This window comes from Schistocerca serialis, chromosome 2, assembly GCF_023864345.2.
Source record: "Schistocerca serialis cubense isolate TAMUIC-IGC-003099 chromosome 2, iqSchSeri2.2, whole genome shotgun sequence".
NCBI lineage: Eukaryota > Metazoa > Arthropoda > Insecta > Orthoptera > Acrididae > Schistocerca > Schistocerca serialis.
In genome coordinates, this window is record NC_064639.1 from 958,412,135 (window position 1) to 958,425,048 (window position 12,914).

Genomic DNA, 12,914 nt, shown 5'->3' on the forward strand with positions numbered 1-12,914 from the left:
ACAGGAGTTGATTTATAAGAGATAGGGGATCCAGTATTAGAATCGGAATTTAAAAGAGCTTTGGAGGACTTACGGTCAAATAATGCAGAAGGGATAGATAACATTCCATTAGAATTTCTAAAATCATTGGGGGAAGTGGCAAAAAAACGACTATTCACGTTGGTGTGTAGAATATATGAGTCTGGCGACATACCATCTGACTTTCGGAAAAGCATCATCCACACAATTCCGAAGACGGTAAGAGCTGACAAGTGCGAGAATTATTGCACAGTCAGCTTAACAGCTCATGCATCGAAGCTGCTTACAAGAATAATATACAGAAGAATGGAAAAGAAAATTGAGAATGTGCTAGGTGACAATCAGTTTGGCTTTATTAAAAGTAAAGGGACGAGAGAGTCAATTCTGATGTTACGGCTAAGAATGGAAGCAAGGCTAAAGAAAAATCAAGACACTTTCATAGGATTTGTCGACCTGGAAAAAGTGTTCAACAATATAAAATGGTGCAAGCTGTTCGAGATTCTGAAAAAAGTAGGGGTAAGCTATAGGGAGAGACGGGTCATATACAATATGTACAACAACCAAGAGGGAATAATAAGAGTGGACGATCAAGAACGAAGTGCTTGTACGAGGGCAGTTCAATAAGTAATGCAACACATTTTTTTTCTCGGCCAATTTTGGTTGAAAAACCGGAAATTTCTTGTAAATATTTTCAAACATTCCCGCTTCGTCTCGTATAGTTTCATTGACTTCCGACAGGTGGCAGCGCTGTACGGAGCTGTTAAAATGGCGTCTGTAACTGATGTGCGTTGCAAACAACGGGCAGTGATCGAGTTTCTTTTGGTGGAAAACCAGGGCATCTCAGATATTCATAGGTGCTTGCAGAATGTCTACGGTGATCTGGCAGTGGACAAAAGCATGGTGAGTCGTTGGGCAAAGCGTGTGTCATCATCGCTGCAAGGTCAAGCAAGACTGTCTGATCTCCCGCGTGCGGGCCGGCCATGCACAGCTGTGACTCCTGAAATGGCGGAGTGTGCGAACACACTCGTTCGGGATGATCGACGGATCACCATCAAACAACTCAATGCTCAACTTGACATCTCTGTTGGTAGTGCTGTCACAATTGTTCACCAGTTGGGATATTCAAAGGTTTGTTCCCGCTGGGTCCCTCGTTGTCTAACCGAACACCATAAAGAGCAAAGGAGAACCATCTGTGCCGAATTGCTTGCTCGTCATGTGGCTGAGGGTGACAATTTCTTGTCAAAGATTGTTACAGGCGATGAAACATGGGTTCATCACTTCGAACCTGAAACAAAACGGCAATCAATGGAGTGGCGCCACACCCACTCCCCTACCAAGAAAAAGTTTAAAGCCATACCCTCAGCCAGTAAAGTCATGGTTACAGTCTTCTGGGATGCTGAAGGGGTTATTCTGTTCGATGTCCTTCCCCATGGTCAAACGATCAACTCTGAAGTGTATTGTGCTGCTCTTCAGAAATTGAAGAAACGACTTCAGCGTGTTCATAGGCACAAAAATCTGAACGAACTTCTCCTTCTTCATGACAACGCAAGACCTCACACAAGTCTTCGCACCCGAGAGGAGCTCACAAAACTTCAGTGGACTGTTCTTCCTTATGCACCCTACAGCCCCGATCTCGCACCGTCGGATTTCCATATGTTTGGCACAATGAAGGACGCAATCCGTGGGAGGCACTACGCGGATGATGAAGAAATTATTGATGCAGTACGACGTTGGCTCCGACATCGACCAGTGGAATGGTACCGTGCAGGCATACAGGCCCTCATTTCAACGTGGCGTAAGGCCGTAGCATTGAATGGAGAATACGTTGAAAAATAGTGTTGTGTAGCTAAAAGATTGGGGAATAACCTGGTGTATTTCAATGCTGAATAAAACAACCCCTGTTTCAGAAAAAAAAATGTGTTGCATTACTTATTGAACTGCCCTTGTATTAACAAGGGTGTAAGACAAGGCTGTAGCCTTTCGCCCCTACTCTTCAATCTGTACATCGAGGAAGCAATGATGGAAATAAAAGAAAGGTTCAGGAGTGGAATAAAAATACAAGGTGAAAAGATATCAATGATACGATTCGCTGATGACATTGCTATCCTGAGTGAAAGTGAAGAAGAATTAAATGATCTGCTGAACGGAATGAATAGTCTAATGAGTACACAGTATGGTCTGAGAGTAAATCGGAGAAAGACGAAGGTAATGAGAAGTAGTAGAAATGAGAACAGCGAGAAACTTAACATCAGGATTGATGGTCACCAAGTCAATGAAGTTAAGGAATTCTGCTACCTAGGCAGTAAAATAACCAATGACGGACGGAGCAAGGAGGACGTCAAAAGCAGACTCGCTATGGCAAAAAAGGCATTTCTGTCCAAGAGAAGTCTACTAATATCAAATACCGGCCTTAATTTGAGGAAGAAATTTCTGAGGATGTACGTCTGGAGTACAGCATTGTATGGTAGTGAAACATGGACTGTGGGAAAACCGGAACAGAAGAGAATGGAAGCATTTGAGATGTGGTGCTATAGACAAATGTTGAAAATTTGGTGGACTGATAAGGTAAGGAATGAGGAGGTTCTACGCAGAATCGGAGAGGAAAGGAATATGTGGAAAACACTGATAAGGAGAAGGGACAGGATGATAGGACATCTACTACGACATGAGGGAATGACTTCCATGGTACTAGAGGGAGCTGTAGAGGGCAAAAACTGTAGAGGAAGAGAGAGATTGGAATTCGTAAAGCAAATAATTGAGGACGTAGGTTGCAAGTGCTACTCTGAGATGAAGGGGTTAGCACAGGAAAGGAATTCGTGGTGGGCCGCATCAAACCAGTCAGTAGACTGACGACCAAAAAAAAAAAAAAAAAAAAAAAAAAAAAAAAAAAAAAAAAAAAAAAAAAAAAAAAAAAAAACCTACAGACCTTAGGTCTAACCTTATCCTTCATTTAACCTGTACTCTTTGAGAATGATACCATTTTTGTTCTCTCTCAAGACTGTCTAACCTAAAAAACCACCCAGTTCACTCCCAAAGCCGCAGCTACCCATGTAGCCACCTCCCGTATATAAAAGGACCTATTAAGCAGAACCAGATACCTAACCAACCTATGGTGCAAATCGAGGAATCTGCAGTCTACATGGTCACAGAAATGCCTGAGCTACTCATTCAGATTCTCCACTCAGCTCTGGGCTACAAGTCTCCAATTGGTCTGGTCAACAATGCTAAAACAATATTTATATCTGTTCTTAGCAAACATACAGTAAAATGTCCTTATTTTCTTACATTACTTTCTCACTCTTAAGTATTATGCTAGGTTAAAGAAAATGGCAGTTCAACATCAAATACTGATTGAGTTCGAACAATGTTAAGCAGATTAAATATTAAACAAAAATTGAGGAAGGGGGGAAGGGGGATTGTACCAATATTTCACACCACCCAATATAGACTTAATTTTACTACTGTTTGGCAAAATTTGTATACATATTGGAAATCTACATTTATAGCTATATCCATACTCCATAAGCCACCATAAGGTTTGAATCAGATGGTTCATACTGTTATAGTTTCATTTACTGCCATTCTGTTCCACCCATGGATGGTATGAAGGAAGAAAAACAGTCAGTAGCCCCTCCGAATAAGTGCAAATTTCTTTGGTTTTGGTGTTGTGATCATTACATGAATGTATTTTGTAGAGTCTATATTTTTGTTGACTCATTTGGAATGTGGCCACTTAGAATTTTGAGTGTAAAACTCTCCACACTGCATGTTATTTGCTTTGCAACATCTCCCACTGCAGTTTGTTGAGCAGTTCAGTGGCACACTCATATTGACTAAACAATCCCATGATGTGAAGCTTGAGTTTCTTCTGCATACAAAATGCTCAAACAGCCTATGGGAATGCAGCCAGGTGATGTCTTTGACGACAGGCTGAATTTCTGTAAGATGTGTGGACAAAATATGTGATGAACTATGCAACACTTCTTTCAATCTTTCCAACTCTTCCATTAAACCAACTCCGTAAGGCCCCCACACTAATGAAAAATAGTCATTACTTGGTCAAATAAGGGTCTTATAAGTGACCTTTTTCACAAGTGAACCACACTTCCTTAAGATTCTCCCAATAAAGCTGAGCCTGGCATTTGCCTTTCCCATGGCTAGATTCATGAAGTAGTTCCATTTTAAACTGATCCAGACACAAATTCCTAGATACCTGCAGTTTGTGACAGTTTCCAACCACTGATCATTGATCGCATAGTCAAACAATATTGGATCTTAGTACATGAATTACATTATATTTGTTTAAGTTTGGACTCCTCTGCATATCTTTCCACCATGTGCTGACAATGAGCAAATATCTCTGCCTTTTTTAAGAAGTTTCAAAGATGTCACTTGCTTGTACACAACTGTGCCATTGGTGGAGACCTTGAAAGTTATCAACAAGATCATTTACATAAACTGCAAACAGCATCCACCATATCAAATTTCATTTGCTTACGATTATGTCTACCCATTAAGAACACCATACTGAGTTCTGACTGCTATGAAATATTAAATCTAATCACGTCACTTGCTTGTACACAACTGTGCCATTGGTGGAGACCTTGAAAGTTATCAACAAGATCATTTACATAAACTGGAAACAGCATCCACCATATCAAATTTCATTTGCTTACGATTATGTCTACCCATTAAGAACACCATACTGAGTTCTGACTGCTATGAAATATTAAATCTAATCACGTCACTTGCTTGTACACAACTGTGCCATTGGTGGAGACCTTGAAAGTTATCAACAAGATCATTTACATAAACTGCAAACAGCATCCACCATATCAAATTTCATTTGCTTACGATTATGTCTACCCATTAAGAACACCATACCGAGTTCTGACTGCTATGAAATATTAAATCTAATCACATTTCTTTAGATGTTTTGTACACATACATTTTTGTTTACTAGGTAATAGTGTGGAATTCTCAGGTTTTCTGGAAGCCAAGAAACACAATGCCACCTGAGCTTCATTATCTGTCTTATGGATCTCATGAATAAAAGATACCTAGTTTTACACGACTGATGCTTGCAGAAGACACACTGATTCTCATATAGGAGTTGTTTGGTCTCCAGTCATCATATGCAAGCAGCACAATAAACATTTCATAATTCTAAAATAATTGTCTTGACAGCTTTTGTAGTCTTAAATCAGTTATGTCTCTGCCTCTCCGAACATAGCTTTGGTTATGTTCTACACCTGTAGACATCTTCCAACACAGAAATAGATGATTGCTTCAAAGTGGACCAACAGTAGAGCCTTATATTTCCAATATCAAACAGAAAAGTAACAACTATGAATTACCTGCACTGTTAAGAATTTCTAGTGCAATAATGGGAAATCCTGGGTAGAAAGTAAACAATGGTATGAAGAAGGACAAAAAGGAAGATGGAAGGAAGAGTAGGGTTGAACATCTCATCACAGATGGGGTCAATAGAAATGGAGCACTAGCACAGTTTGGGGAAGAACAGGGAAGGGAATCAATCATGTCCTTTGCAAAGAATCCAATATGAGATTTGCCTTCGTATGGAAAGTTGAACCACTGTCCTTAATGCAAAGGCAGTATCTTGCAATTGTGCTACCTCACTCATTAGGCAAGCCCATAGCTCGGGTAGTAAATTTGCATTCTTCATCAGGACAACCAAAAATTTGTTAGGTGAGCTACAAAAAAGGAAAGTAGACAAGGAGGTCACCAGATATGGAGCACAAGCTGGTATCAGTAAAGGATGGTGAAGGGAAACATTATAAATGATTTATGGACGTTATGGAAAACCCAACTCTGTGTGGCTGGACATTGATTTGAATTGGCATCCCTCTGAATATCAGCCCAGAGTGTTACCAAATGCAGCTTAATTTGGTAGCTGACATAGTCGTCAATATATTTAAAATGTGTCCAGCCACTGATTAGTAGTTCTTATGCACAGCGAGTGATTACTCCCATTATAGCATTACATATTAAAAAGAACTTCAATTAAAAGCAACTGTACATCTAGCTTATGATTCTTTCAATAAATGAACTGGAATTGGTCGTAGATTTTCAAACCACAAGGTTTCACATTTAGGAAAATAGCAACAACAACTGCCCACAGAGAACAAGATTAAAAACATCAAACAAATTTCTTCTTATTTTTTCTGGGTGAGTCATGGTGTGAATATGGAGACTTATGCAGTTACCTGCAGAAATATTTTCTGGCTTGGACAGTAAGTGGACTTGTGTGTCCTATGTTGGATACTTCTTGCACAGACAGGCTAGCTTGGAAACCTGAAGACCACAACAACAATAACAATAACAACAACAAACAATATGCTATACACATGGAAAAGTATCTGAGCTATGAAATTTTCATTGTTTATCTAAGGACCTACCGAGCAGTGCACATTGTACATTGATTGTCAGTGTAATTTGTTACTCATGAGATGTTATCAAACATGTCATACCCAAAAAAGTCTAGCCTTTTCATTGGAAAGTACATAGCTAATCAAGCATTCTGCAGATGAACTGGCAACAAATTAAATTTGTCAAGGATTCAAACATGTGGACCTCAAATCTCATGAGCACACTAGACATATCGTACAACTGCAAACAATCTCGTGCACCTGATGACAATTCTATCACACAATAAATTTTAGATGTGCCTCCAGCTGATGAATTATTATTAGTTTTAGTATTGGAGGGCAGTGTGGAGGGTAAAAATCGTAGAGGGAGACCAAGAGATGAATACACTAAACAGATTCAGAAGGATGTAGTTTGCAGTAGGTACTGGGAGATGAAGAATCTTGCGCAGGATAGAGTAGCATGGAGAGCTGCATCAAACCACTCTCAGGACTGAAGACCACAACAACAACAACAACAACAACAACAACATAAGAACTCGGTACATATTTTCAAGACACTACTGTTTTCTCTGTAATTAACACAATGCACCTTATTTTTCTTGGATATATTTTTCAAAATCAATCTATGATATTTAGAATACATTTACTGTTCACAAGGTAAGATAAATAAATCTGAATGATAAAAATACATATACATTTTATCTAAATAGCTCCATAACATCAGCAGATAGTAAATATTATGATCCATACCTAAGAGTAAAACAATCAGTATGATGCTCTAAGACAGAAAGGAAGCACTTAATTGGTACAGGAGAAACAATATTAGAGCATGAAGCTGGAAAATGTACATTAAATAATAATGCTTGAATTTTAAAAGCAGTCTCATTACTGGGGGGAAGAAAGCAGGCAGGAGATAAAAAAAAGTACTGGAAAAGGAGCTGCTCATGATGTCAAAGTGGGGCATACTACAAGAGATAAAGTGTCAAAAGCCTGAGTATTAATAATGGACTGACAGTAAATCATAAATCAAACGTGAGATCTTTCAATTGGCAATATGTGGTTGCAGAAGGGGTGAAATGTGAAAAAGTTGGTAGGGGGAAAAGAATAAAGCAAAAAAAGAGAAACAAGAGAAAAAGAAATGTGAAGAAAGACATATCACACGAGACTGTAAAGGCAATGGCTAAATGTTGGGAGAGCCAAACTAAACTTGCACTTAGCATAATTTCATTTACAGCCAATGCAGCTCACTTTTATAATCCCTTCATTGCTGATTTCAATACATATTTGCCATCTCCAAACATCTTAACTATATGATACAAGTAGACTTTGTCATATGTGACTACATATGATATGCACTTGAAGATAATCCACAGCTTGACTTGTGCAGAATGAAACACAAACTGGGTGTACAATGTGAATACTGTTTTCCTGCTATTGAATGAAACAAGATCACACATGGGCATCTAACCACAGGCAGTCCAAAAACCAAATGGCTTAAACACTAAACATATAACAGACATCACTATTCCTTGTTCTGAGGTTATACGCTAGACTCTTGCTAAACCAGCTATTCCTCGCGCATATGAGTGCCGGATTAGTGGAAGTGACAGATTTTTGAGAGTGTCTAAAATTTAATGTAAACACATAGGGATTGTACTTTATCAAATCAAAGGATACATTCATTTTTACAAAAAACTTAGTCCTTGAGTGTATACATGCATATAAGTATCACTCGACATTCACTATGAAACATGTCCCAAAGTTTTAGTTGTCTCCATGATGATATGTGATGGTAGTATGCTTTATCACACAACGGCTTTACAATCATTTCATAGGTCCTGCTATGTTTCTGATTGTTGCATAATGTACTACAGCAAGACGTCTTCAGATTCAGCACCAGCAGTTTGAGATATCCTCATGTTCTCTCCTCCTATGTCCTCTTCTTTATCAGTTTCATCATGATTTTCCTGTGAGCTTATGATTACCTCTTTTCTGCTGAAGTATGGTCATAAATAATTTCTTGTCCAACACTGTTCCCAGCAACAATGGTTTTCTGTGAAGGACCTCAGTTCAGTTTATATCTAATTTCGAGTTTCTGCTTGAGGTCTAGCATAGCGTGTTTGCCTTTAGAAGCCATGATAAAGATTCGTAAGGGAAGCCACAGTTTCAAAGTTTACAGAAATGTTGAACATTATAATTAACCAACAACATTGTTGCAGATGAAATTTCATTATTGTAGGTGTCATTTTAGGTTGAACGTATAGAAGCTGGAAGTGTGCTGGATTATTGAAAGGCTGGACTACCGAGGGCCGTATTAGCGAGAGTCTAGTGCATATTGTCTATATCAATACTGTTTTGTCGTTCAATTGCATTCTGCTAGAGTGAAGGTCCCATGCACTCATTAGGTTGAACATATGATTGTAAGAAAAATACTCCTGAGAAATCTACATATTTATGAGACAGAACTGCTTGTCAATAGTGATCTTCAGATACAAAATGTCAGTCCTGCTGGCAGACACACATAAAAGTATGTCTATCAGCAGTAGGGTTGCCATTTTGCCTCCTAGAGGTTACTATGATCCAGAATTTATGTCTCATAATTTTATAATGGTATAATCATATGCAAATGTCAATAATGTGATACTTTGTATGATATGGTTAACAGATCTGAAAATGAGAAATATATTTCAAAACATGTGATAACGAAATAGCAAAAAATGTGCAGTTATAAGTACAACTAAAATTATTTCATGGTGAAAACATCATGAGAAAAATGGAAAGAAAATATATGAATTTTTGTGCTAAATAAGATTGTTTTTGTAGTAAATTACCATGACAAGTGCATCAAACAGTGACTGAAATGAAATGGGGAGCATTAATGCACAAGCAAAGTTGAAAAAGTTGAAGATTACATTTCTGTTTTCTCTGTATGTGTCAGTCCCCCTGTCATTCCTTCTATCACAATGACTATACTTATCTAAACAAAAAAAATGAATGTTTATTTGACATATTTGAGAAATAGTAGCTGTGTGACAGTATTTTCCAAGATGTCCTAGTCTGTGACTCGTATTATAATTATTCACTGTCTTTTTGCATGTTTATTTTTAACATCTGCTTCTTCACATCTTTATATTTCAATGCTGTCTACATTTCATTTTCTCATGTCATATACTCATCTTTTCTTCTGTCTTCTGATAGGATTTAATTACAACAGCAGCCATAATTACCCATTTCCTACCAGTACATCTGGGACCAAATTCTGTATCAAACTTGGGGCTGAATGTCCACAACTGTGGATAAATATGCATTTAAGTAGTATCAGAATTTCCATTTATCTATTCATTACAACAATGATTTTGCATGTTTAACCTGGTATACCTTCTTTTCCATAGAGTTGTCCTTAAAATGTAGTGTCCATGCATTAACATTAGCATCTCTCATCCTTTTATTGCTTTCAATTTCTATGCTGTGATCAATGATTTCATCAACTTGTTCAGCCATAGTGAGGTGATGAATATCCGGTGGAGGTGATTTGTGACCTGCTTCATCATCGTCATCATCAGTATCATCATTTTGGAATGGATCTCCCATAGCTCCATTGCTATAGTCAAGCTGCAAAGAAAATTTACATTTCAGTGTACAAGCATAATCTGTACAAGGAATTACAAACAGACCACAAAAATCTTTGAGAAGGAGACAAACTTTTTGAGTTCTTTCCTTCTATAATACATATGGCATACCACTGCATGCATGCCTGATGTCCCTACCAAGTATCACCAGTTGCCTTTTTCTGTAATTTCTAAATCTATTTTCATTTTTTCCCTATGATATAAACATGGAGAAAGGGCAAATAAAAGCAGCTTATAGTACGAATCTTTCTGGTAGATTAAAATTGTGTGCCAGACACAAACTCAAGGCCTTTTCCTTATGTGGGCAAGTGGTTTATGAGCTACCCAAGCATGACTTATGACCTGTCCTCACAGCTTTACTGCCACTGGTATCTCATCTCCTACCTCCCAAACTTCACACAATTTCTGCAAAACTTGCACTCCTGGAAAAAAGGACATGGGGCAAGACAGCCTGGGGGTTGTATCCAGAACGAATTTTTGGCTCTGCTGTTGAGTGTGCATGATATGAAATTTCCTAGCAGATTAAAACTATGTGCCAAACCAAGACTTGAACCCAGGACCTTCACCTTTCATGTGCAAGTGCTCTACCAACTGAGCCACTTAAGCAAGACTCGTGACCCATCCTCACAGTTTTACTTCTGCCGGTACCTTATCTTCTACTTTCCAAACTTCACAGAAGTTCTCCTGTAAAACTTTCCCATGAATCTTCCAGGACTAGCACTTCTGGAAGAAAGGATATGTAAAGACATGTCTTTACACTCTGAAGAGGAGTGTTACATTACATTACATTTATGGTTTTCCATGGATCCCTTTGGGAGGAGTCTCTGGGATGTGGAAAGAGTCAATTTTTTTTCTTAGGTACATGGATATTGTACAATTCTAATGCAGATAAAGTTATGAGCTATAATCCTTATGAAGATATTCATCGATGGAGTAGAAGGAGTTGGCCAAAAGGAAGTTCTTTAATTCACTCCGAAACCAATTTTTATCACTTACAAGACCTTTGATATGCTATGGTAAGTTACTGAATCCATGTACTTGACTCCTTTTTGTACTAATGTTAAGCTTTTATAGTTCTTACACAGATTGTTTATGGTTCTGGTATTGTAATCATGTTTTGCACTGTTTTGTTTATAAAGAGACATGGTGGAAATGACAAAGGACATCAATGAGTATATGTACTGAGAAGTTGTGGTTAAAATACCAACTTTCTTAAAGAGGTCTCTGCATGTTGATCTAGGACTGACACGAGATATAATTCTAATGACTCATTTCTGAATTTTGAAAATATTCTCTTTGTGAGAGGAGTTTCCCCAAAAGGTGATTCCATTACTCATTAGTGAATGGAAGTAGGCTGAATAAACTAACCTCTTCATTTTTAGATCACCTATTTCTGCTATCATGTATACTGCAAATGCAGCTGAACTAAGGTGTTTCATTAAGTCTAGAGTGTGAGTTTTCCAATTTAGGTTGTGGTCAATTTGTAGCCCTAAGAATTTGGCACTGTCTACAGCTTTAATTTCATGGTTTGAATACATTATACTTATAGGGTCAGGTATTCTTTATGAGGTACTAAACTGTATGTATTGGGTCTTGTCAAAATTCAGTGACAATCCATTTGCTGTTAACCACTCATTGATATTTACAAATATTTCATTAGCTGATTGCTCAGTGAGATCACAGGTACTGTTTTTTATACCAATACTTGTATCATCTGCAAATAAGGCAAAATTTGCATTTTGTGACACTACATATGGAAGGTCATTAATATAATAAATAGGAACAACAAGGGACCTAAAATAGAGCCTTGGGGCACCCCTTGTCTGATGGTTTCATATTTTGAATGACTATTGTTATGTGGTAAGCCTGATACAGAGACACACTGTTTTCTATTAAAAATATAGGATGAGAACCATGAGCCTGCTACTCCTGCTATCTCATAATATTTTAACTTCTGTATAAGGATATCATGCTTAACACAATCAAAAGCTTTAGCCAGATCAGAAAATATGCCAAGTGGTAACAACGTTTGATTTATTGATTCTAATATATCATCTGTAAAAGTGAATATAGCTTGATCAGTTGACAATCCCTTCCGAAATTCAAACTGACTGTGGATGGCAATATTTTTCTGTACTAAGTGTTTATAAAGCCTATTGTACATAACCCTTTGAAACACTTTTGAAAATATTGCCAATAATGAAATGGGACATAAGTTTTCCACTGGTGATTTGCCTCCTTTTTTGTGTAATGGTTTGACAATAGCATATTTAACCTCTTCATTTTTAGATCACCTATTTCTGCTATCATGTATACTGCAAATGCAGCTGAACTAAGGTGTTTCATTAAGTCTAGAGTGTGAGTTTTCCAATTTAGGTTGTGGTCAATTTGTAGCCCTAAGAATTTGGCACTGTCTACAGCTTTAATTTCATGGTTTGAATACATTATACTTATAGGGTCAGGTATTCTTTATGAGGTACTAAACTGTATGTATTGGGTCTTGTCAAAATTCAGTGACAATCCATTTGCTGTTAACCACTCATTGATATTTACAAATATTTCATTAGCTGATTGCTCAGTGAGATCACAGGTACTGTTTTTTATACCAATACTTGTATCATCTGCAAATAAGGCAAAATTTGCATTTTGTGACACTACATATGGAAGGTCATTAATATAATAAATAGGAACAACAAGGGACCTAAAATAGAGCCTTGGGGCACCCCTTGTCTGATGGTTTCATATTTTGAATGACTATTGTTATGTGGTAAGCCTGATACAGAGACACACTGTTTTCTATTAAAAATATAGGATGAGAACCATGAGCCTGCTAATCCTGTTATCTCATAATATTTTAACTTCTGTATAAGGATATCAT

At 37.6% G+C, this 12,914-nt stretch overlaps 1 protein-coding gene across 1 annotated transcript in view; it reads right to left on the bottom strand.

Moving 5' to 3' along the window:
- Positions 1-12,914, bottom strand: part of LOC126458343 (adenylyl cyclase 78C-like) — a 788,789-nt gene that overhangs the window by 87,755 nt on the left and 688,120 nt on the right. Inside the window, exon 12 of the mRNA XM_050095308.1 lies at positions 9,786-10,019. Within this exon, the coding sequence (XP_049951265.1) occupies positions 9,786-10,019 (234 nt within the window). The remainder of the gene's footprint in view (positions 1-9,785; positions 10,020-12,914) is intronic.